Here is a 27913-nt window from a genome sequence, read left to right as displayed (position 1 = left end):
ATGCATCAGTGACATTTGGTCTTCATCACTTATAGAAAATATGGCAGGGATGTACTAAGAGACAGAATATTTCAGAGTCCAGACTTCAAATCCCCATAATCAAAAAAAGAAGATGCCACATTCCAGACAGTCCACCATGCTGCCTTCACTAGGCTGAAGAAGACGGAATCCAAACCAAGGCATCAAAGAACTGCTGACCTCAGTTCCAGGAATGCCGAAGCTTAACAACGACAACCGTTTCCAGGCTTTCAGGTTATCACTCATCAGTAGTAAGGGTCTAACTCTTCTGAAACTGACCTTTCCATTTATTGGAACTTATTTCATGTTGAGCCTTAAGAGGATATTCAGTTCACTTGCATTGAAACAATATTAACGCATATATATGGAATCTAAAAAATGGTACTGACGAACCTATTTGCAGGGCAGGAATTGAGACACAGACGTAGAGAACAGGCTTGTGGACAAGAAGGGGAAGGAGAGGGTGGGATGAATCGAGAAAGTAGCATTGAAATAGCTACGCCAGCATGGGTCAACAGGTAACTAGTATGAAGTTGCCTTTAACACATGGAGCGCAGCCTGGCACTCTGTGATGACCTAGAGGGGTGGGATAGGGGAGTGGGGTGGGAGAGGCTCAAGAAGGAGGAAATATATGTGTACTAATGGCTGATTCGTGTTGTGGTATGGCAGAAATCAATACAACATTGTAAAGCACTTAGCTCCTCCAATTAAAAACAAACTTAACAATTTTTTTAAAGAATGTATATACCAGGCTCTTAATTAATAAATCAGAGAATACTGTGCCTTCATACTTTAAAATGTTTCAAAAGCTTCATAATGTACATGAATTATAATAGGCCATGGTCCTTTCATGTCTTCCCAGGTGGCACTAGTGGAAAAAAACCTGCCTGCCAATCCAGGAGACATAAGAGGCCTGAGTTCAATCCCTGGATCAGGAAGGTCCCCTGGAGGAGAACATGGCAACCCACTCCAGTATTCTTGCCTGGAGAGTCCACTGACAGAGGAGCCTGGTGGACTATAATCCATGGGGTTGCAAAGAGTCAGACGTGACTGAAGTGACTCAGTGACACACATGGTCGTTTCAAGAGGGAAACAGCATGTAAGCAACCAAGCACAACAAAAATACCACCACAGAGCTTCCCGTGATCAGGAGACATATAAACGTGCTCAGGGTTAACTCTAGGCGAAAATGGAAAACTACAAAAACAGTACCTTGGAATTCTCAGAATACACTTCAGTAATTCTCCTCTTCCCTGATACTTAGAGAATTCCCTCCTTTGTCAAGCATTCTGTACCTTTCTATTAGGACCTTTTTCCCATCAGATTAAGACACTGCCCTGGTTCCTGGTTGGAACAGGACATCCCAGGCAGCTTCAGTAGTAAAGAATCCGCCTATCGTTGCAGGAGATACCGGTTCCATTCCTGGGTCAGGAAGATCCCCTGGAGAAGGGAAAGGCTACCCTTTCCAGTATTTTTGCCTGGAAAATCCCAAGAACTGAGGAGCCTGGCAGCCTACAGTCCATGATGTGACAGGGACAGACAAGACTGAGTGGCGAAGCATCCACGCACTGGTCTCCTAGCAGATGGGTCTCCTGTTTGCTCAGTGAGAAGGAGCCAGAGGGGGACAGGGGAACCGTCAGAGGCCACTGTAGCTAATCGTCTTTGCTTATCTAAGGACTAAGCTTTCACCTTGCTTGCACTTCCTCAGGAAGGCTTTCTTTCTCCCTGTCTTCTCTCTGCTATGACCCTTTTCTACCTTTGGACTTCCCTGGTGGCTCAGATGCTAAGAGCGTCTGCCTACAATCCAGGAGACCTGGGTTTGATCCCTGGGCTGGGAAGACCCCCTGGAGAAGGAAATGGCAACCCACTCGAGTACTCTTGCCTTGAAAATCCCATGGACGGAGGAGCCATGGACGGATGCTACAGTCCACGGGGGCGCAAAGAGTCGGACACGACTGAGCCCCTTCACTTTCACTTTTCTCTACCATTCCTCTGAATTCCTCAGGCTCTCCTTGCCCACTAAAATCTTTCTCTTCCTTTCTGTTCCAATACTCACATATGGATTTTATGTTTCCAGCATAACTGATATTACCTTTGTTTCTGAGTAACCGAGGAAGTTGTACTGTTGTGATTCTTTTTACTTAAGGTGATAAAAATATATTTATACTCTGTATATTAGGTCTCAACAAAAAATTATCAATAGAACATACTTTTATTAATAAAATCATTACAATGTATCGATATTGCATTTCTATGGAAGTTGAGATAGACAAGTCATTATTCTTCGAACTAGTAAGTAGTCACTAAGCAAGACTGGTGAACTAAGATCTAGATCATCTCAAAGGAAGAGACTGATACACACAGACAGTAGCTACCTGGGGAGTTTGTTTTCCTTTAAATCAACATGAATATAGAAGAATGGAGACTTAGTTTAAAGTTTATATATGGAAACCTGAGGGACTTAGCTGGTCACTGGACCAGTAATCGCCAGTGGGATAGGCCTGCCCAAGAAAGTCCATATCAGCCTCAAACACCAACAGAGGGTCCCAGACACTGCACACAGGAGCCCCAGGTACTGTTCGGTGAGAAAGGCCAGTGCTATCAAATCTCTAACTGATGTTACAGATGCCTGGGGTACTGATAAGTTTCTGGAAGGGCTCCAAACAGCTGACAGGTTAACTGAGCAAATAATACTCAAAGTCAATACCAAAACCAAGATTCCACAATTCTTGAGACTTTCTCAAGACCTAAGAAGAAAAAAGATGGCTTCTTGAGAACTGCTTCTGATCAACTTGGATTGAGACTATTAACTCTTTAATTTGATTAAAGAAATTAATTTCTACCTTAAAAATCTTTAATTTTCCATTTTGTTGAAAGTGAGGTTTATAGTTTTTTTTCTCTAGGAGTCTAGGCTTTAGATAAAAAAAAATTCTCCCAAGAAAAACATTTTTTCCTCCATCCTTACCAACACCCCAAAACAGACAAAATCAGGTATAGTACTTATTGTGGGGAATAGAACAATCCTTTGGTTGGCTTAATGGCATGAATGGAATAAATCCAGGCATCACAGGTCAGTAGACTCTTCTTAAAAATGTTATTTTTTCAAATGTATTTGTAATATTTTACTCCACAATGACTCATGCATTCACACTTAAGAATGTATCCCTACATGTGCACTCTCAAAAGAACATCAAGAAGTGCCCCATTGCAATCCACCCCCAACCCATGTTAAGTATCTGCATATTCTGCTTTGAAAAAAGCAATCCAACAGTCAGAACACCCTTCTATACTCTCTTATCCTTTGAAGTTCATGCAAAGGATCATTAAGAAATCAGCCAGCTATTTGCTTCTGGACAGGGTACTAGGATGGAAGGCTAGAAAGAGCCAATTATTCTCACTCAGTGCCCATCTTTAGTACCCATCCTACTTCCTAGAGACATAGGATTGTTTGTCCCTCAGAAAATTTAGTTCTCTGACAGAAAACTCCAGCAGCAAACTAAAGTTTTAATAGATGCTTCAATCAGGCCCAAAGAAGCCTAACTCTAACAATAAAAACAATCAAAACCAGCTATGAACACAACTGCAGTATAAACATTACCTTTCAGTCTCCTAAAATGCACTCTGCTCTTGTGTCTCTCCAAGGTGACGGTGAGGTTCCACTTAAATAAGCTTACCACATTAAGCAGCAAGAAAACATGCTGAGCAAAGGAAGTGATTTTCAATTTACGGTTAACTGTGTCATTTGCTGCTCAGTAACTGTAGGTGAGCCAATTACTCAAAGTGACTGATGTAGAAGAGGAATTTTATTTTCTTTAGGTAAAATTGTTTCATTCAGAATGAGGCAGTCTTGCATCTACATTTGTCTTTAATTCTCTACTTTCCTACTTTGAAGTAAAATACAAAGAGAAATGAAATAAATGTTAATTTGATTAGCTTAATAAGGTTACTTAAACCAACATTTAAAAAAAAAAGTAGCAAAGTGAGAAAGGACACTGGCTCGGACATTAAACACTTCCACTTTTGAGACTGCTATTGCTACTTGCCAGTCTGATGACCTGAGGAAAACATATTATCTAATACCTCAAAGCCTCAGTCTCTGAATTTGTAAAAAGGACGATTAATAGTTGTGTGGGTTTGAATTGAGAAGGTGACTTTAATAAAACACATATAAAATCTTTCACAAGGCACACGTTCCATAACTGTTGTCCCTTCGTGGTGGAATTACTTAGATAACTGTTATCCCTTTATGGTAGAATTACTTGGATAACTGCTGTCCATTTATAGTGGAATTACTTGGTGACTATCTTCTCTGAAAGATTACTGGAGTACCAGAGACAGTAGTAGTAAGAATAGCAACAATAACTAACATTTACCAGCTCTTACTTTCAATCAGATGCTGTTCTACTATTCTTGTAGCTTTTACACATATCATGAGTCGCATGCATTTGACTCCTGTCACTTTCTTCCCTAAATTAAACACGTCATTCCTCCTGTAAAAGTGTGTATATATACACTGATATTTCCATTTAAGTTTTCTTAATATGCATTTCTTATAAATTTCTTATAAAGGCATATTAAGAAAACTTAAATGGAAATAAAAACTGCTTTCTTCAGTCGAATCACATCCAACACCAAACATAAAAATCACACCTTTTATAACTCTACATTATATCCGTGTGTGTGTGTGTGTGTGTGTGTGTGTGTATGCACTCAGTTATGTCTGATTCTTTGTGATACCCCATGGACTGTAGTGTGCCAGGCTCCCTTGTCCATGGGATTTTGCAGGCAAGCATACTGGAGTTGGTTGCCATTCCCTTCCCCAGGGGATCTTTCTGACCAGGGATTGATCCTGTGTCCCCTGAGGCTCTTGCATTACAGGAGGATTCTTTACCCAGTGAGCCATCAGGAAGCTCACATTATACCTATGCTAACATATGATCCTTTCCCTCTTCTGGTTCTAGTCAATTTCTTTTCACTTTCTTAAATTTTTGGTTATATATCAGTTTTGCTTTTTAATTCATATAGAAGACTTCTATAAATTTAGAAATGAAAAGGACACTTAAACATAGTAGCATGATTTGGAATACTTGAGATTAAATAATTGTATACTGAATTGGCATCATAAATCAGCATTATCTCATCCTCAGTTTTAACAGTTTTTGCCTGTCTGGCCATGGTTTTTCATAATCTCTGTTGGCAGTTATTTTTAACATCAACTGTTCCCATACTACAGTAAAATATTTTTTCCCTTAATTTCAGTTTGTCTATTTACTCTTCTGTTCCAGTTAAAGAATGCCAATAATTGTACCGAACTCTAATTCATAACTATCTTGTTACTTTGTGACAATGGTAGTCCACATATTTTTACTTATTCTTGCTTATATTAAGGTCAATTTTGTTTTTTCAGAAAGAAACTGAGAGGTAGGAGCATTTAATACAATTCATACAGTACATTTATAATGGGTATTTAGCACAAATAAATTGTGCAAGTGGATTCAATCTGCTTTTCTCTTAAGGAGAAAAATATAAAAACACAAGGGCCTCCATGGTGCTGTGCTCAGTCAGTCATGTCCAACTCTTTGTGGGCCCATGGAATTTCCCAGGTGGACCCCACCAGGCTCCTCTGCCCATGGGATTTTCCAGGCAAGAACACTAGAGTGGAGTGCTACTTTATACTCAAGATAATCTTCCCAACCCACAGTGCACACTCATCTCTTGCATCTCCTGTACTGACAGAGGATTCTTAACCACTAGTACCACCTGGGAAGTCCAAGAGTCTTCATATTTAACACTAAAAATGTTGACATAGTAAAGGTAAACCTTAGTGGGCTTCCCAAGTTATTTTAAAAATATATATAACAAGCTGAAATTTGTTTCACATCAAAAAAATTTGATGGGCAATTTTATTAAAAGACTTCTCAAAAAATTAAAGTTTATGTGAAGCATTTCAATTCTGGGGATCAATAGTAGAAATATCTTACTTTTTTACATTTCAAATGTTTGACTAATATGCTTTTTTCTGTATAAAATATTTGAATAAAAGTATATCATTGAAAGTATATCATTATCCAATGTGATACACCACATTAACAAATTGAAAGATAAAAACCATCTCAATAGATGCAGAGAAAACCTTTGACAAAATTCAACATCCATTTATTTTATTTTTCATTTTTTGCAACATCCATTTATGATAAAAAAAAACCCTCCAGAAAGCAGGCATAGAAGGAGCATACCTCAACATAATAAAAGCCATATATGATAAACCCACAGCAAACATTATCCTCAATGGTGAAAAATTGAAAGTGTTTCCCCTAAAGTTAGGAACAAGACAAGGGTGCCCACTCTCACCACTACTATTCAACACAGTTTTGGAAGTTTTAGCCACAGCAATCAGAGAAGAAAAAGAAATTAAAGGAATCCAGATTGGAAAAGAAGTCAAACTATTTGCAGATGATATGATCCTCTACACAGAAAACCCTAAAGACACCACCAGAAAACTACTAGAGCTAATCAATGAATACAGTAAAGTTTCAGGATATAAAGTTAACACACAGAAATCCCTTGCACTAACAATGAGAAAACAGAAAGACAAGTTAAGGTAACAATTCCATTCACCACTGCAATGAAAAGAATAATATACATAGGCATAAATCTACCTAAAGAAACAAAAGACCTATATATGGAAAACTATAAAACACTGATGAAAGAAATCTAAGATGACACAAATAGATGGAGAATTATACCATGTTCATGGATCGGAAGAATCAATATAGTGAAAATGGGTATACTGCCCAAAGCAATCTATAGATTCAATGCAATCCCTATCAAGCTACCAACAGTATTTTTCATAGAGCTAGAACAAATAATTTCACAATTTGTATGGAAATACAAAAAACCTCAAATAGCCAAAGCAATCTTGAGAAAGAAGAACGGAACTGGAAGAATCAACCTGCCTGACTTTGGACTATACTACCAAGCCACAGTCATCAAGACAGTATGGTACTGGCACAAAGACAGAAATATAGATCAATGGAACAAAACAGAAAGACCAGATAAGTCCATACACCTGTGGACATCTTATCTTTGACAAAGGAGGCAAGAATATACAATGGAGAAAAGACAATCTCTTTAACAAGTGGTGCTGGGAAAACTGGTCAACCACTTGTAAAAGAATGAAACTAGAACACTTTCTGACACCACACACAAAAATAAACTCAAAATGGATTAAAGATCTAAATGTAACACCAGAAACTATAAAACTCCTAGAGAAGAACATAGGCAAAACACTCCCCAACATAAATCACAGCAGGATCCTCTATGACCCACCTCCCAGAATTCTGGAAATAAAAGCAAAAATTAACAAATGGGACCTAATTAAACTTAAAAGCTTTGCACAATGAAGGAAACTATAAGCAAGGTGAAAAGACAGCCTTCGGAATGGGAGAAAATAATAGCAAATGAAGCAACTGACAAACAACTAATCTCAAAAATATACAAGCACCTCATGAAGCTCAATTCCAGAAAAATAAATGACCCAATCCAAAAATAAGCCAAAGAACTAAACAGACATTTCTCCAAAGAAGACATACAGATGGATAACAAACACATGAAAAGATGCTCAACATCACTCATTATCAGAGAAATGCAAATCAAAACCACAAAGAGGTACCATCTCACATCAGTCAGAATGGCTGCTATCAAAAAGTCTACAAACAAATGCTGCAGAGTGCAGAGAAAAGGGAATCCTCTTACACTGTTGGTGGGAATGCAAACTAGTACAGTCACTATGGAGACCAGTGTGGAGATTCCTTACAAAACTGAAAATAGAACTGCCATACGACCCAGCAACCCCACTGCTGGCCATACACACCGAGGAAACCAGAAGTGAAGGAGACACATGTACCCCAATGTTCATCGCAGTACTGTTTACAATAGCCAGGACATGGAAGCAACCTAGATGTCCATCAGCAGACAAATGGATAAGAAAGCTATAGTACATATACACAATGGAATATTACTCAGCTATTAAAAGAATTCCTTTGAATCAGTTATAATGAGGTGGATGAAACTGGAGCCTATTATACAGAGTGAAGTCAGAAAGAAAAACACCAATACAGTAATTAACGCATATATATATGGAATTTAGAAAGATGGTAACGATGACCCTGTATGCGAGACAGCAAAAGAGACACAGATGTAAAGAACAGACTTTTGGACTCTGTGGGAGAAGGCGAGGGTGGGATGATTTGAGAGAACAGCATTGAAACATGTATATTATAATATGTGGAACAGATTGTCAGTCCAGGTTCGATTCATGAAAAAGGGTGCTCAGGGCTGGTGCACTGGGATGACCCTGAGGGATGAGATGGGGAGGGAGGTGGGAGGGGGGTTCAGGATGGGGGACACATGTACACGCATGGCTGATTTATGTCAATGTATGGCAAAACCACTACAATATTGTAAAGTAATTAGCCTCCAATTAAAATAAATACATAAATAAAAGAAAAAGAATTATACAGGAAAGAATAAACTTAGTAATACCAAAAAAAAAGCATATCACCATCAATATCATTTTCTAAAAATTAACAAGCTTTATAGCTTCTTATAAAGAATGTGACCTGAGACAAGAATTTGCAATGCATATTCACAAGGATATTAATTCTCAAAGTGGTGTGTGATTTGAATACCATTGTTGTCATTTATCGTCCCTTCTTTTCCCCAGAGAGAAACCTCAGAAGCTTCTGTACAAGCTATTTTTCTGTATCCCAAATGAAAGAAGATACAGGAAAATGAAATTAATGTTATACATTTAATGGTTTAAGTTTAGTGATTTCTCTTACATATTTCTTGTAAAATTTTAATTACCTCTACAAGATAAATAGCTGAGTCTGGTGGAAAGTTAATGGGCAATTATTTAATTTACTTCAAACTGAAATTCCTTTTCTTGTTTTCAAAACAAATTATGAAAGGAATATTTTCAAAGGTTTCTTTAAAAAAAAAAAAAATCCAAGTTAATTTTAATACAACAGCCATCCTTATTGCTCTTCATATCAGTGATTTGGGGGGAGTTATTAAAAACATTAGAAGAGGAACCAAAAAGGGTCTGGAAATTACACACACACACACATTTTAGTATCATACTAAAATTTTATGAAATTTGTGAATTTTAGTTTCTCAGAGTGGGTTATAAAATAAAATATTCTCTAAGCAAACACTGAAGAAAAAACAAAATACATTCTTTAGGTCAGAGTTAAGTAATGATGGAGCCTAGTGTCTTCATATTTGAACCTTACTTGATGAAAATTTTTGCCACTGATTAAAAAAGGAATAATTCACCAGAAACTTTGAAAATAAAAATACTTCCATGGTATCCCCAATGCTTATAACAGTGTCCAATTTTGCATGAAGAGAAAAGTAAATATTTGATTCTGTCCCTGGCTAGTTGTTCTAATTAAGCATCCTCTTATATCTCAAGACAATGTAAAAATAAATCCTTAAGATGCGGCCAGTACAGAGGAAATCTCCAGAGAAATGGACACCAGTTTTCATTCCAGGGAAGGAAGAAAGATTATTTTCTTGAACAGAGACATTATGACTCTACAGAGTATCTGTATCAAGTTCAGTTTCAGAGGTTGGCTGAGGAGGGCTCTGGGAAGGGAATCAATGAAGTATGATTAAGGATCATGACCCTCCTCCCTGGAGACAAATGGAGCAAGGAGGATCTGAAGATCCCTTAGAACAAAAGAAGGGGAGAGGCAGGAAATGAGGAAGTGCCAGGTCTCAATGAGAATGTAGGCATTTGCATTCTGGCCAGCTTTCTAAGAATATATCCCAGCTGAATTTTTGCAGAGGGGAAAAGAAATGAACGCAGTAAATCTCTTCCAAACATTCTTTCAGCTAGAAACCTCCATTACATGGCCGTACTGAATCTTTATATTACAAAAAGTGATGATTAGATTTTTAAGTATCTTTTGTGTCATCAGATAAAGTTTGTATTGTGTTTGATATAGTTTCACTGTTAAATATACGTTTTTAAAAGAAGCTACGCTCGTATGACATTCATTTATTCAATAGCTATTTAAGTCCACTCTCCTGCAGACACTGATTCATCCCATGGTAGACCAGAGGCTCAATGAGAGCTGTAAGGTTCTTACACTCAGGAGTTCATGATAAAACACCAGAATATAAAAATATAAACAATTAGGGTAATACAATTTTTAATTCTTGTGTTCCACATACAGGATAGAAATTTTTATGTAAATTTTCTTTCAAAGAATGTGGACATCCAAAGTGGAAAAGAATTTGCTATATCAGGGGATAGAAAATTGCAAACAAGTATTGAGATAATGACTGAAAAAGAATGATATGAGAAAGGAAATAGAGGATTAATGAGAGACATAATCAGAAGAAATTTAATAAAAGAGAAAAACAGACAAGGGATAACTATAAAAACCTATTTAGACATTTATGAAACATAATCCAATTTAGCATGCAATTTAAACATAGTGACAGGCACAATGAAAGAATCATGATGGAATACATATTTGGAATGCCAAACTCCTGAGTTTTTTCACCCTATGCCCCAATTATGCTCATACCATAAATAGTTCCAAATAAAGTCACACACTCGACAGTGAAACCAATTGAAGTATTAAACTTCAAACTCTAATCTGAACTGTTAATTTGTACACAGTGGTGGTTTGTTCCTTCATTCTTCCATTCATTCTCTATGAGCACACTCTATATGCCAGGCATTTTACTAAGGGATTCAGTGATTAACTAAATCAGACATAACCCTTCACTATGAAATCCCAACTGCTTTGTGACAGAAAGAGGCCATGAGATATGACCAATCCTGGAGGACAGGATGGATTCTCTGACGAACTGGTATTCCAGATGAGATTTTGAAAACAGGATTTTAAACTCGATTAAAGGAGCATGGACATGAGGGCAAGATGAAGAACTTCCTATGCAAGGAGAGGAGAAGGAAACGGCAACACACTCCGGTATTCCTGCCTAGAGAATTCCATGGACAGAGGAGCCTGGTGTGCTACCGTCCATGGGGTCACAAAAAGTCGAACATGACTGAGTGACTAACACACACACATGCAAGGAGAACAGCACATGCAAGGGCCCCACAGGGAGACGGGGCGGATCCAGACACAGAAGACTCTGTGCAAGACCCCTACAGCAGATCTCAGAGCCCAAGGTAGAGAGTGGCTCCAGGAAGGGCTGACAGGTTGACAGGCCTCAGGTCACTCAGGAATTTGGGAAGACTTGGGTGAAGTGAGGGTAGGAGGTGAGTGGACAGGGTATTAGAGGGGAACGTTGAGGGACATTTTTTTTAGATCTTTTGTCTGCTGGTCAGAGTAGAGAAAGGCCTGGAAAATCAAAGCAAGAATTAAAGCAGGGAAATCACTTAGAAGCTTTTTTGCATTAATTGAGCCTAAAGATATAATTATGACCAACCTAGATAGCATATTATAAAGCAGAGACATTACTTTGCCAACAAAGGTCCATCTAGTCAACGCTATGGTTTTTCCAGTGGTCACATATGGATGTGAGAGTTGGACTATGAAGATAGCTGAGCACTGAAGAATTGATGATTTTGAACTGTGGTGTTGGAGAAGACTCCTGAGAGTCTGTTGGACTGCAGGAAGATCCAACCAGTCCATTCTAAAGGAGATCAGTCCTGGGTGTTCTTTGCAAGGAATGATGCTAAAGCTGAAACTCCAGTACTCTGGCCACCTCATGCGAAGAGTTGACTCATTGGAAAAGACCCTGATGCTGGGAGGGATTGGGGGCAGGAGGAGATGGAGACGACAGAAGATGAGATGGTTGGATGGCATCACCAACTCCATGGACTTGAGTTTGAGTGAACTCCAGCAGTTGGTGATGGACAGGGAGGCCTGGCGTGCTGCAATTCATGGGGTCGCAAAGACTCGGACATGACTGAGATTGAACTGAACTGAAAGATACAATAACTGGGACTATGACAAGCTAATATTAATGAATGAAAGTCAATTGATATAAAAATTTTTAAGAAAGTTAAAAACCAATATTTGATTGATGATTTGGAGGAGAAAAGACATGTATATTAAGGATGATTCAGAGTTTTGGTGAATAACCAGGATACTACAGGCATAATTCACAAAGATAACAAACAGAAGACAAAGAACAAGATTTAGAACCATATTAGAAGGAGTGGCGGAGAAGGCAGTGGCACCCCACTCCAGGACTCTTGCCTGGAAAATCCCATGGATGGAGGAGCCTGGTGGGCTGCAGTCCATGGGGTCACTAAGAGTCGGACACAACTGAGTGACTTCACTTTCAGTTTTCACTTTCATGCACTGGAGAAGGAAATGGCACCCCACTCCAGTGTTCTTGCCTGGAGAATCCCAGCGACAGGGGAGCCTGGCGGGCTGCCGTCTATGGGGTCGCACAGAGTCGAACACGACTGAAGTGACTTAGCAGTAGCAGTAGAAGGAGTGGAAAGAGAACATCTGTAAGTTTCACTTTGGAGTGCCATTGTGACATCCCGGAGACTGACTGAAGGGTCTAATTCTCAGAGGAGAGCTCTAGGCTAGAAATGCATTTATGTGTGTATGGATGATTTTTCCTAAAGAGAAAAAATAAAAATGAGACAAACAAATGGGGCCAGTCTGCAAACCTACTAGGATCCTAAACATTTAATGGCCAACTGGGGGGAAATGAGCTGCCTAGGAAGCTTAAGAAACGTGGGAAGAAAAGTGAAAGAATATGTAAAGGAAGAGAATGCCTCAAGATGAAGGGAGAAGACAGTACTGCCAAGAACTACAAAGTTTAACTAACATACTGACAAATGAAATCTTTCCACTGCATTTAGCAAAGCCGGAGATTATATGTCACCAGCTAGAGCTACATAGACCATGAGTGTGGGGACTAGATTGAAAGAGACTAAGAAGTAACTGCAGAAGGCACGTGAGGAAAAGACGGCAGGGAATACTGACAACTTTTTAGGCATTGAAGGAACTGAGAAATGAAAGTTGCTATTCGTAAGAGAATTTTGAGAACAACAGTGATTTGTTGGTTAGTTTGTTTTGTTTCCAACAGTTTGGTTCACTGGGAGAGGGGTCTGTTTTGGAGGTAGACTTGAACATATTTATAGGAAATAGAGGAGGGGGTGGGAGGAATTGGGAGATTGGGACTGATATAGATATACTATTAATACCATGTATAAAATAGTATAAATAAACTAAAGAGAATCTCCTGTATAGCACATGAACCCTACTCAATACTCTGGGGTGACCTAAAGAGGAAGTAAAAACAAAAAAAGAGATGATATATGTATATGTACAGCCAATTCATGTTGTTGTACAGTAGAAACACAGCACTGTAACTACACTCCAATTTTTTTTTAAAGTAAATAGGAAACCTAAAGCAGTTTAAAAAAAAAAAAAAAAAAACAGCTTGATAGCATTAAGATCCTAAGAAAGCCAAGGAGTTGTGATTAAGTAGAGAATGAGAATAGGATGGGTATCAAACACATGTGGAGTACATGTAAGGTATGAGGAAGCCAAGAGCTTCCATTTAAATGTGCCTCTGTGTGAAACAGTAAGTGAGACAGCTTGCTCAGAGCGGATCATTAGCCAAAAATGGTCCGTAGTAAAAGGGTAATGGAATACAGGTTTAAGAAGAAGAGCTAAAGTTTGCAACTGTCATTGGGAGGCATGGGAGATATACTTGATCAAAGAAATAGAATAGGATCAAGGGAGTATTGAGAGTCCAGTGGAAGCAGGTGGCTATGTATTTATAGTGAAATCAACCTGCCGTATCGTGAGACTCCAATGGCACCTGGCATAATAATTTTGGTCCTTCAGGAATGAAGTTTTGCCTTTTGAACAAAAAAGCAATGGACAAGGAAAAAAGCAGTGTTTTTGAAATGACAAGACTCTGAGCTAGACTGGAAGAAAGTGAAAAAGGAGACTCCGAAGGCCTGGGAGACAGGATAGGGATCACTGGACTGGAATGTTTGGTGAGGGTGAAGCAGCAGTTGTAATAAGAAGCTGTAACAAGCTTGGTGGACAGATGGTTGCGGCTGGAGATTAAAAGCTTGAATGAGTGACCTGAGAGACAGAATGAATTGGGCATTCTTGCCTGGGGAATCCCATGGACAAAGGAGCCTGGCAGGCTACTGTCCAGGGGGTCACAAAGACTTGGACATGATTGAGCAACTAAGCACACACACACAAGGTCCAGAGGGTGTGTGGGAATAGAAGACTGAGATGGAGGAAAGGAAAGGTCACTGAAGACCAGGTCAAAGAACTGAGAGGAGAAGGTTCCGACAGGTCATTCCAGTCACTGGGGAGGTGCCCTGGAATGCCAGCAGCCCTAAAGGGGACAGGCAGCCAATGATCCAGTCACCAACAGCATCAATGAGCAGTGCCCAAAAGACCTATAGGTGATTGCAGCAGAGACCATCCATGGAGGATAGGATAATAAAACAGCCTCAAAGGAGCAACTTACTAAAAAAAAAAAAAAAAATCAATAGATTTGAGAAAAATGTCCTCAACGAGGAATGAGGAGAAGGTACATGTTAACCTTATCTCCAAGTCCTGTTTTCAGAATAACATTTCAACCAACTATTCATCTTCTCTACTAACAAAACTATACTTACAAAAATTTATATATGTGACTTCAAGAATTTTTAAATTATCCTAATTATAGCACAACAATTACAGGAAAAGAATTAACTGTTCCTTATGAAACAGTGAAAGGAGTCAGTGAAAGGAGTCATCTAGTGCTCACTTGTATCTGACTTTTTGCAGCCCCCATGGACTGTAGCACACCAGGCTCTTCTGTCCATGGAATTTTCCAAGCAAGGATACTGGAGTGGGTCGCCACTTCCTACTCCAGGGTATCTTCCTGACCCAGGGATTGAACCCACATCTCCTGTGTCTCCTACATTGGTAAGCAGATTCTTTACCACTGAAGTCATCTAGAGCAGAAGTCAATAAACTTTTCTCTGAAGCATCACACAGTAACCACTTAGGCTTTGTGGGCCAGTCGGTCACAACTACAGAACTCTGCCTGTGTTGCATGGAAGCAGCTACAGACAACGCATAAATGAAGGTGGTGTTTTGAACCCAATCTGTCCCAATTCCATGTGTATCATTCAAGTCAGAAAAAGTGGTATTACAATTTAAAAACTAAGAATTATTACTTTCAGACTTAAAACTGAAGGTGATCAGCCAAAAGTTCATGATTTTCCTTTCCCCTGAAAGAAATAAAATTAAAAGAAAGCACTCACCTGAACATAGAGTTCTCTAAGCTCATACTGAAATTTCTTGGGATCTGTGGTGACTGTTACTGGGCCAATTTCTGTGGAGATAAAAATGACGTAAGTCAAGAATAGTGCTCAACAGCGTTAAAGTCTTTAGCATACTGTGGTTGCAAATGTCCTTTCACTGTGCACTGTACAGTTAATTGAACAATTAGAAATAGTCAACAAAACAACAAAGGTCATTTCTCCATTTAGAGCTACCAAAGACTACTTTAAAATTTGTCATAAATGATGCATACTTAAAACAGTGAATTTTTAGACTTAGGAAATGCAAAAAAGTGAAAGTGAAAGTCACCCAGTCGTGTCCGACATTGCAACCCCATGGACGAAACAGTCCATGGAATTCTCCAGGCCAGAATGCTGGTATGGGTAGCCTTTCCCTTCTCCAGGAGATCTTCCCGACCCAGGAATCAAGCCCAGGTCTCCGGCATTGCAGGTGGATTCTTTACCAGCTGAGCCACCAGGAAAATGCAAAAAGGGAGTTAAAATGTCACAGGGCAAAGAATCGGGAGACATCAGTCTCTTTTTACTCTCACCAGGCAGTGAATATTTATGGGGCAACTATTTTGTTGTTGGATTCTAAATTAATCACTATCCATCTTTTGATTTTGATTTGTCAACTACAAGCTGTAAATTTGTTTGCAAATAAAACATTTACTACTAAACCAAAAAAGAAAAAAAAAGAGCCAAATGACCCTTCTTTGTCCACAGGGTTTTTAAGAACTTGCAGGAGCACAGATAGGAAGATCAGAAGCACAGATATCAGGATACTGACAGTTCAAACACAGTCGCTACCACTTCATCTGCCATAGCTGGGGTTGCTGTCCCTCATTATCACCATTCTCCTAAACTACCCTTGACGAAAATAATTACCTCTGGGGTCACTGCCACCCTCATGATTGTCCTAGTATAATGCACAAACCATTGTTTCAAGTGGAAACAAGTAGGGGGACTGTTTCCTAGTGAAAACCAACAGACCTAAGTCAGGTGAAGAGGAGAAGTCCAGATACCAGTAGGGTTAAATTGATAGAAATATAAATATAGATACACACACAGAACATGTTTATTTAATACTAAACATTTTAATCTGCAAAGATCATTTTCTTAAAAAAAAAGTTAACCTTTAAAATAGACAAGCTGAAACCTGCCTTTACAGGTATCAATTACTTCCCCTAGAAAACATCCACGTGTGTGTGTTTAGTTGCTCAGTCATGTCCAAATCTTTGTGACCTATGGACTGCAGCCCACCAGTCTCCTCTGTCCATGAGGATTCTCCAGGCAAGAATACTGGAGTGGGTTGCTATGCTGTTCTCCAGGGGATCTTCCCAATCCAGGGATCAAACCCAGGTCTCCCACATTGCAGGCAGATTCTTTACCAGCTGAGCCACTAGGGAAGCCTGGAAACACCCATATGTTAGTCGCTAAGTTGTGTCCGACTCTTTGTGACCCCACGGACTATAGCCCACAAGGCTCCCCTGTCCATGGAATTCTGCAGGCAAGAAGACTGGAGTGGATAGCCATTCCCTTCTCCAGGGGATCTTTCTTACCCAGGGACCCAGGGGTCAAACCCAGGTCTCCTGCATTGCAGGCAGATTCTTTACAGTCTGAGCCACCAGGGAAGCCAGGAAACATCCATATATTTAAGTAATAGTTTAAAATTCATTCAAGTATCATGTGTACAGACATAGCATCTTAAATTCCTAGGGTAGATGAAAGTTCTTCTATTTTATGTAATGAAAATAACAATACAAAATTATAAAGATACTTAACATTTAGTTTTTATGAGATATTAGCTTCAAACACATACTATTAGAATAGGACTTATGACTTCAAAGGATAATAATTAATGAGCCAGGCCTTCTATAATATATTAAATGTGATACAAAAACAGATTGCAGAATTTTAGAAATAAATGAGGTAAACCGGATAGGAAGCATGATGATATGCTTAGTCATAGCCCATGTAATTTTTCCTAGAAATTACACGAAAATATGTCTCCATTCTTCACCACAGATTAGACATCTTGCAGCATGCAAAAGGAATGACGAGGTGATTGAAGAAACTGTGTGAAAATGCAAACATCTGAATTCCATACACAGAAGAACAGTCATTAGCTATGTAAACGCCATGTCCTGAGTATATGGAAAATCGGAGAAGACTACTCCCTCAAAACTAAACAAAGGCATACTTTGCAAAGGAATGCAAAATAGCAAAGAATATACCAGGCAGTTACACCTTGACATATAAATTGTCAGCAGCACCATCAAGCCACACTTCTGTGCTTCTACATGGCATAATACTAAAATAATTCTAGAATTCAAAACTCAAGAACCAGAAAGGAATAAAAGAATACTAGAAAAATCAATTATATGAAAACAAATAGTACAGACATGCAAGAACATTCCTTATAATAACAATTTTTTAATTAGCCCTGATACATGTCTGTCTTCAATAGTAGAGATTAGGGGATGCTATGAAAATAGGAGAACTGATTAGCCTTCATTTAATTATCGAGAGATTCAAATACCCACTTGTTTTCAACAAAGACAGGAAATATTTCCTGTAGCTCATTTATATACATTTTTGCAAATCACACTGGACACTTGAGATAAATCTTTTATCAGTTCTACTCAGACCAAAAAAAAAAAAAAAATACTCAGGAGAGAGAAAGCCTTGCCAGGCTGCCATATCCCTCCAGCTATAAGCATCTTTCCCAACTCTTTTGAATGGAATGATATAACTATTTGGCAAAATCAACCTTCCTTTCAGGACTTGTGTCCATTTGTCTTTCTCTTCATTTAATAAAGCCCTGCACCAGCTGTGTCCTAAGCAATTTCCTCTTCTCTTCCTTTTTTTCTCGTGTTGATTGCTTAGCCCCTGCCAAGCCTTCAATGACACTGAACAGGTATAACTTTGTCTTCTTTTCCTGACTGAGCATGGTCCTCTATTGCTTACAGAATTGAATGAGAACTCTCCAAGCACTGCAGGTCCTCTCTTCTATTTATCTAATCTTCAACCTTCGTCACACTGCTTAGCATGAGGACACTGCTCTTCCTTCGTATCTTTCAGGGCCATTCCCACGTCTTTCATCTGCCCAGACACCTCTCATTCTAGAAAGTGTGAATCAAGTCCCATCTCCTTGGATGTTCTGCCATTTCTTCAGTAAACATTAGTGTTGGTTGATGTTTGTATAATAAAGACATGGGAAGAATGAAGGGGCATAACGTTTAACAGAATAAGTGATCATATCCCATTTTATTCAATGACTTTATCTGGTTGCTTATCAAAATAACACCAAAAAAAAAAAAAATACTGTATTGGCCACAAAGTTCATTCGGGTTCTTCCATGGTACCGAAAAACCCGAATGAACTTTTTGGCCAACCCAATATAAAACAACAATCAGTCTCCAAAGAGAATCCTCAAGCTTGATGGGGCATTAAAAATCATTTGCTTCAATTTTCTTATCTATGGACAAGAAAACCTGAGGTTCACAGATGATGAAATTGAAAAACTGGTAGTAAAGAAAGAGGTTACAACATCTAAAAACATTCTCTATACTGAGCAACCTCCACAGCTCACTAACATTTCCTCTTTTCCAAGATCTTCATTCTATCAATGATTATATCACTGTGAACTTTCTCCTTTCCTCTGGATCATGGGCAAAACAGGCCATATTTTGAGTACCTAAACTGATGCACACAATAGCTAGAATTTTTTATTGTCCTGTGCCTGGATATTTGAAAATGGATTAAAAGAAGCAATTTTTTTCTTTCAGTTTTACTGAGATATAATTATTATGACATATAACACTATATAGGGCCTACCCTGGTGACTCAGGGTAAAGAATCTACCTGCATTTCAGGAGACCCAGGTTCAGTTCCTAGGCTGGGAAAATTCCCTAGAGAAGCACATGGCAACCCACTCCAGGATTCTTGCCTAGAAAATCCCATGTACAGAGGAGCCTGGCAGGCTACAGTCCACGGGGTCGCAGAGAGTCGGACATAACTGAGCGACCAACACATGGCAAGGAGCAACTGGAAGTTTCATTCTTTCACAATAAATGCAGAAAGAAACTACGGAAAAAGTAGTGTGGGAGTACTAACATAGAAAAAGCACTTTTCAGAATGAATCTAGGAAATTTCAAAAAGGAAATGAAAATTTAGGATTTCAAGTCAGAAAAAATGGAAAAGTACTTTACTAATGCTAATTTTTAAAAAATTCTATATATCAAGTTTTCACAACAGCTCTGTATTTCATCAAATTACTGTTATTACCTACGGTTTGGTATGGTGGTGGTTTTCAGTCGTGTCTGACTCTTTGCTAACTCATGGATTATAGCCCGCCAGGCTCCTCTGTCCATGGAATTCTCTAGGTAAGAATACTGGAGTTTGTAGCCATTCCCTTCTCCAGGGGATTTTCCCAACCCAGGGATCGAACCTGGTCTCCCGCATTGCAGGCAGATTCTTTACTATCTGAGCCACCAGGGAAGCCCATATTACTATACAAATAATTGAAGGTTCTATGATAAGCCAAAGCCTAAGGGGTCCCACCATACTGTCTGCCTGTAATCTGAGAGCATCCATCACATGATATGTGATTGGCATTGCTTTTTGTCTCCCTCACTTGATTATCAGCCTAAGGAGATGTACCTATAATAGATTCTAAATAAACATCTGAAGATGAGAAGATGGGAAACAAAAGAATAAAGATTAAGCCCAGGTCTCCAGACCCTTCATTTTGTGTGCCTTCATTTTACTGTGGAACCTCCAGACTACAGCTAAAGATCATGCTATATAATCAGCATGATGATGCTGAATGGTTGACTTCCTCTTTACACAAAAGTATTTATTCTTTCATCAAGTTATTGATGCAGATAATCAACACAAACAATTTCCCACATATTGCTGATCTTAAAAAAGCAAAAGAAACATTAAGGTAAGGAATATGAATTATAAGTACAAGGAGCAAGTCACATTTCAGAAGATCATTTTTTATTTAAAAAAAAAAAAAGTCTGAAACTCTAAACGAGTCTTTCCTCTTCACATTAATTGTGTTATTTCCCGTTTCCTAGGGATTTATCGGGGTTCGAATGGGTTGGATTTATTTCCAACATCTCAGCCATTGTTCTCCTAATCTGAGTTGCTAGATTGAATTTGAGCAAATAATGGAAAGAAGTTCACAATGTAGTATTTTCTTTTACTGCTTCACTTGGCAAGATCAATATCCAGTTCCTCACTTCCCTTTTCCTTTTCACTAACAGATTTCTGCTCCTTACAGTTTTTCTTTACTCACAGTGGTTCCTTGATAACAAAAGGTATATTTACTGCTGCTTGCTGGAGTCTCAAACACTTTTTGTGAATGGTTTGGTAACAATGCTTACAATTTCCTTGGCTTTTAAAAATATGTAGTTTTATATTTATAATTGTATATAAATATGTGAAAAGTTAAAAACCCCTAAGCTGCACTATAAATAAATCAATATTTGCAAAGCATTACAAAAGGTCAAAATAAATATATAAATCACAGTCCTTGCCATAGAGGAAATTTAAATATAGTTGAAAATTTTTTAAAACAGCAAGCTATGAAAAATTAATCTAGCCTCAGAGAAGGGCAAATATTTTCAGTGTCCAGAGAAACACCCCTGAGCTCTTGGGAAATACACAGTGAAGACGTCAGGGAGAAGATGTGGTATGAGTTGGGACTTGAAGAGAACACTGCATTCACAGAGGGTGATATCAGAGCAAAGAAATTCTAGGCACTGGGACATGGCTTGTTCAAAATGCCTTCTATGAGCTGACTCTCAACATATTCACTTTCTAAAAATTCTACTCTTAATTAATTTTACACAAATCAATTATAATGTCTTCTGTGCAAAACTGTAATATAAATATATACATATATAAATTAAAATTATTTAAGTAAAAATCAATAATCACGTTTCTTGCTTTGGAATGTTATAGAAAATCAGATTAATAAGTATACTTTCATTGTTTTCAATTTAACAAGATACTCTTTCCAGATTTCTCTCTCCTCATTTGATTATAATGTTGCTGTCCAGCACCATTTTTGAATGATTTGCATCTAAGTCACAAAAAAGAACTGTTTCCAGACTTTGAGCTGAGCTAATGTCAAAGATATTTCAGGATTCATTTAACTGCGTACATGCCTACTCACATTAAAACAGGTAATTTTCAAGACCACTTAAAGACCCTTAATGACTGTTTTGACATGAAGTGATGTAAGGTGGTGTGTTTTATAAAATCTGAGTTAAGGATGAATTCATGCACACTATGTAATATTGATTACATACATAGCATTCTGTTTTGCTTTCCAAAGAGGTTATTCATTAACAATGAGCTGCATAATCTTAAACACATGCACTTAGCCCAACTGTAGATAATGTATGTATATTGCAAGGGTCATTTCACTTAAACTGAACAAGATATAGAAAAAATCATGAACATGAATTCAGCAATGTTTCATAGCTGTTTAGAGCAGGAAGCAAAGAAGAATGCCTTAATAACTGACACAGGATCATGAGGTATACTGAGTAGGATGTTATTGCTTAGACTGGACTTTGGCCAGAGCTCCAGCAAGCACTTTTGCAAAAACAGCCGTGAGATTTTTAATGGCCCAACAAAATCCAGATTCTCAGTTTTGCCTGTACTCCTAAATATTTAAACATCAAAACATACCCAAGCATTGGTAAGTTACACTCAGAAATATAAGAAAACATAATATTTTAAGTCATGCTATTTTAACCAATTTAATAAAGAAGCTTTCCATTGTGATTAAGGTATTCCGAAAACAAATAAGAAGAAAATAGATACTATGTTCAAGAATATTTTAAAATTTAAATAATGATATTCTTACAGAGAAATGTGTTTTAAACTTTAAGATAAAAAAAATATGACAATTCATTTCAAAGTTTTCATTGTTCTCTTAGACAATTCCTTAGCATTACCGGTCTTCCAAATAAATTTAGGCAGCAGGGAGGGATAAAGAAAAGAAAAATTATAAAAAGAGCAGTAAAGTAGTTTTGAAAAAGAAAAAAATATGCTTGCAAATCCTTAGAAAAGAATCATTAAAACTGCTGAAATTTCAACATGTTAGGAGAATAGACATTCTCAGTCCTGATTGTTTCTACAACTAAACAAATGCATGCAATCCTTTGTTCATGTTTTCAGGGAAAATGTAATTCAGTGGTCCCAAACTATATTCATGAAGTAAACACTTTATCTGCAAACAATGAGAATCTGAGACATGACAAAAATATAGATGCTTTTATGTATCTGTATATATATTATGCATGTGGTATTCACTGAACACTTGCATTCATTCATTCATTCAACAAACAGACATTCTATCCTTAAGGTTGGTTCAAATTGTCAGGAGAAAGCAAATATTTACATTTAAAGAGTGGAGGTCTTGAGTATAAGAAAGTCGGAAATATCTGAGTGTATCTTACAAACTAAGAGGTGGTTGAATGGACTTACGACCACTATGTTGTATAAAGCCCTAATCTCAAAAGGATCCCTGCATTGGGGTTTAATGCTTGTACTCACTGTCCTGAAGTAATTTTCTCTCTTAATTTGTGTTTTGTAAAGCAAAGTTCAATGGGTAGATGTAACAGGCACTGCAAACCTGGAGCCTCATTTCCACAGTCCTGCCCCCCACCACCTTCAGGGGACAGGGCACCTGTTCTTCTACTCCCATAAAGCCCAGGCCCTACCCAGCAGCCCCATCCCTGCTTCTGCTGGCTGTCACCATCTGCCAGCTACCCAGCGAGGACCTTGATATGAGGATGGGGAGGGTTAGGATGAGGGCACGCGACAGTTGGTCAAGGCTAGAGGCCAACTCTTAGCCTCTCAACTGGGACAAGCCTTTTCATACATTCCCAATTCATGCACCAAGCATTTCCCAGCACCTAGCACCAAAGTTTATAAATCTCTGGGGGCCGCCTGTCTGCCAAGGGTTGAGGCAGTGGGGCCAGGGACAGAGGAGATGTCTGTCTCAATTTCACCTGTTTCCAGCCTGAGCACAGTGCTTGGGTACCACTGGCTCAAGGGGGAACTTGACAGCCTGTATCCCTAGGGACCTCAGGGGCCAGCATGGGTCTGCATTTGACCTCCAGGTATCCTGGTACCCAGGGGTGCTCCTTTTGCAGGTACCATGCTGGGAGGATCTTCTTTTCCTCCTTGCAACCGACTGAAGTCTAGATTAAACTATTAGCATGAATTTTACCATCTATCTTTATTTTGTGAAATGCCCATTTTAAATGCAAATATCAGAATATTTGACTAGTATGCAGATTAATGCAAAATAAACAATTTGTATTTCATTGCTGGTTACAGATGGTGCCTCCAGCTGTCCAGAAGAAACACACAAATCAGATTCAGCAAGATTAAAGATTCTGTCACAATCCCAGCAACAGCATGAACACTCTAGGTTTATCATGACATCGAACTAAGTAGTACTTTTTACTGAAAAACATAAAAGATTTTTTAAATTTTTAAAAGGCCATGGTTATATAAAGAAAAGCTAAATATTGAAATATATGTGTTCTGCCAAGTTAATTTGTGGATTTAATACATTAAATATCTCAAAAACAATTTTTTAACTTGTGTTTTAGAATACTTAGCAACAATATTCTTAAATGTATTCTGAATAGGACATAGGTGATTATATCAATGAAAACTGACCCAAAAAAGTATAAATAGGACAACTTAAGCATAACTAACTAAAAGGACAGAAGTATTGATACACAAATAAATATGTAAAAACTGGAAAATAATTAATAATTATAAACAAACAAGCATCTGAAGGTAAGATATATAAAATAAGGTTATTTATGTTAAAAAAATATGTAACTCTAATTCAAATTTTACAGTATCTAGTAAAATAAGCTCCAAAGGGTTAAAGTTTCAGTGTAACCATTATAATTACTTCAACTGAATCTAAATGAGAATATATATATAGATATATTAAAAAATAACATTCTCCTTTTCAAAGTAATAGAAGAAATCACAAGGGGCAATACTGACAGATATAAATATATAAAAATCAAGTAAAAATTAAAACCTAAAAAAGCTATAAAGCCAGATTTGGGAACATTTTTATGTCATCGATTTAAATTAAAATCCATGCTATCTTAAGAAATCATTTGAATTTGTACCAAAAAAACTAAAGTATCATCACTAAAAGAAAGGAAAATTCATTAACAGGATAACAAAAACACAAGACTAGAAACGAATACTCATATTTTGTTATAGAGAGACAAACTATAGCGAAGTTGAAGTACCTTGTAAGAAAGAAAATTATTTTGCTTAATATTATCACTGCAACCATTGTCATACTAAACCTGGCATATTTGTACTCTTTAAGATTATAAGTAGTTGCAACTTTTATGAAATTCACTGTAGTTATATGTATGATATGATTATAGGTATGATAAATCTTAAAGTTATATTGTGATAAAGTTATTTCCCACTTTGTTATAATCCACTGAAAATAGATACTGACATTGCTAGGACAGCAACAAATAGTATCAAACTAGAGAAATGATTAAAAAACATGAGTCTCTAAATAATATTAGGTGGCAATTAAACTATTGTTTCATGTCAAAAAACAAGTAAATGTTTATCATATACCATTAAACAAAAAAAGCAAAACACAGAACTATAGGTAAAGGCACTTCCCCTGCAGTCCAGTAGTTAAGAGTTTGCTTTCCAATCCAAGGGTGCAGGTATGATCCCTGGTTGGGAGCTAAGATTTCATAAGTCTCATGGCCAAAAAATCAGAACACAGACAACAGAAACAATATTGTAACACAGTCAATAAAGACATGAAACATGGCCCACATCAAAAAAAAAAATAAATCCTGTAGGTACTTTTGACTGCAACTATGAACAAAGGTAGATACGCCTAAGGACAAATTCTGAAAGGTCACACCAGATCAAAAACTGATGTTTGGAAAAGGTGGAGGAGTGATTATTTTATCTTTAAATTTCTCATATTATTTGTATTTGTAAATTAAGGCAAAAGAGAGGAATTTCACTGGATCACAACAGGCTTGAGGTTGTGCTCATGCATTCTGCCTTAGTATGCTTCTGAACTGGTCTAACTTGCGTGTAAGGTAAGTTGCTTCAGTTGTGTCTGACTCTTGGCAACCCTGTGGACAGCAGCCCACCAGGCTCCTCTTCCACTGGATTCTCCAGGCAAGAATACTGGAGTGGGTTGCCATTTCCTCCTCCGAGGGATCTTCCCTACCCAGGAATCGAACACATGTCTCTTATGCCTTCTGTATCGGCAGGCGGGTTCTTTACCACTAGCACCACCTGGGAAATCCTTCCCTCCTCCAGGAGATCTTTTCAACCCAGAGATCAAAACCAAGTCTCCCACACTGCAGGCGGATTCTTTACCAACTGAGCCACCAGGGAAGCCCAAGAACACTGGCGTGGGTAGCCTATCCCTTTTCCAGGTTTAACTTGGTCACTTGAAAACGAGTCAAAAATATTTTTTAGCATTAGGCAACATAACAAGAAAAGCAATGATTTGAGACATTATCCATTAATACTGTGAGATGAAATATTTTAACTACTTAAATTCTAATCAAAATACTTATTGTCTAGATATGGTATTCATTTTCAATCTTCTCACTTCAAGCATCCATCTTCCTTCCAAATGCCCAATTATTGTCAAAGTCATCTTCCTGTTAGTCTTTACTGAATATACAAAGAATTCCTTTTGACTGGATGAAATGAAACATTCTCCACACTTGTAACATGGAAACTCAATCATAGTCACATTTTGGTTCTCTTCTGGGTAATACTGATTTTTTTTTTTTCTCTACACACTCTTGCAATGATGGGTTTACTCATGAACATGTATGTGTCTTCTGTCTTGCTTTTATCTCTTCACAGAAGAAATATGGGAAATATGAAGTATCCAATATAACTGAACATGAAACCAAATCATCAGTGTGAGTGTGCTTAGTTGCTCAGTCATGTCCAATTCTTTGTGACCCCATGGACTGTAGCCTGCCAAGCTCCTCTATCCATGGGGATTCTCCAGGCAAGAATACTGCAGTGGGTTGCCATGCCCTGCTCTAGGGGATCTTCCCAACTCAGATATCGAACTCAAGTCTCCCGCATTGCAGGTGGATTCTTTACTGAATGAGCCATCAGGGAAGTCCAAGAACACTGGAGTGGGTAGCCTGTCCCTTCTCCAGCCGACCTTCTCAACCCAGGAATCGAACCGGGGTCTCCTGCATTGCAGGTGGATTCTTTACCAGCTGAGCTACCAGGGAAGCCCCACCAATGTAAGTTTCCATTTTAAATTTAAATATCTCTCCTACAGGGAAGTTCAGAGTATTCACCTTAGTTGGTATCTAAAAGCATCCCAGAGCTGGAAGTTACCATAGTGTAAGGTCACTGAAGTTAATTACTTTATGCCATTGTGACTAGGTCCCAAGGTGTTTTCAACCCAAGACAAGTCTGTGCCTTGTGCCCAAACTTGGTAAGAGGAAAGCTTCCACATAAGAGCCATCTCACTTGCTCTCCTCCCAACTCATCGACGCACTACTGCATAAGCAAAGACTCGCATGTCCCTACAGGCACCAAAAGGCTGTGGTACACATCCAAATAAAAAACAAGAGACACTGCAGCATTTCTCCTGTGTCACAGTAATCAGTCCTTTCTTACCTCTCAGGGTGTGACTGACTGATGGATTGATTAACCGCACTGCATGGCACGGGGCATCTTAGTTCCCTATCCAGTGATCGAACCTGCACCCCCTAATTTGGAAATGTGGAATACGAACCACTGGACCATCAGGGAAGTCTTCCATCTCAGGGTTTCAATACCCCTGGCTCCAAGTTCCCATGCTTCTCTTCTTCCCTCTGAAGAGCCTTCCTGTTAACCAATTATATCAAGCCTTCCCTGGTGGTCCCATTGGTAAAGAATCTGCCTGCAATGCAGAAGACCCAGGTTTGATCCCTGAGTTGGGAAGATCCCCTAGAGGAGGGCATGGCAACTCATTCCAGTATTCTTGCCTGGAGAATTCCATGGACAGAAGAGCATGGAGGGTTACAGTCCATGGGGCCTCAAAGAGTCGGACATAACTAAGCGACTAAGCACATGCCTCTGTTTAAAATTTGAACTCCACAAGGTGAGGGTTGTTACTTTCTGTACCACATTACTCAAACCAAAATGCAATAATTAACATATTTTATAAGCATCCACTAATAACAATTAGAAGGGACACTGAGAAGGCAATTTGGCCAAGTGCAGTTCCCAACCAAACTAGTTTATAGTGCTTAAATGACTCAAATGCCATCAGAAAATCTATACAACCTAGATGAAAAGTGACACTGAATTGGGAATTGTCCACTCACATGGCCTTCATTTACTAAATGTTTGACCTAAGAGGCAGTCTGTTATTTTGCTTAAGAGCTCAGGCACTGGAATCAAAGCTACTTGGATTACAATCAAGGTTCTGCCATAATATTTTTTTGTTTTGTTTTTAACTTTTATCCAGTTCCTAAATCTCCATGACTTTATTTCCCCCAT

At 38.3% G+C, this 27913-nt stretch overlaps 1 protein-coding gene across 1 annotated transcript in view; it reads right to left on the bottom strand.

The window, feature by feature from the left end:
* The window catches only part of HMCN1 (hemicentin 1), a 537345-nt gene that overhangs the window by 398393 nt on the left and 111039 nt on the right, over positions 1 to 27913 (bottom strand). Inside the window, exon 2 of the mRNA XM_052653879.1 lies at positions 15311 to 15381. Coding sequence (XP_052509839.1) covers positions 15311 to 15381 — 71 coding nt within the window. The remainder of the gene's footprint in view (positions 1 to 15310; positions 15382 to 27913) is intronic.

This window comes from Budorcas taxicolor, chromosome 16 (genome assembly GCF_023091745.1).
Source record: "Budorcas taxicolor isolate Tak-1 chromosome 16, Takin1.1, whole genome shotgun sequence".
Taxonomy (NCBI): Eukaryota; Metazoa; Chordata; class Mammalia; order Artiodactyla; family Bovidae; genus Budorcas; species Budorcas taxicolor.
Note: the sequence above shows the minus strand (reverse complement) of the source record. Positions and strands in the feature narration are given on the sequence as shown.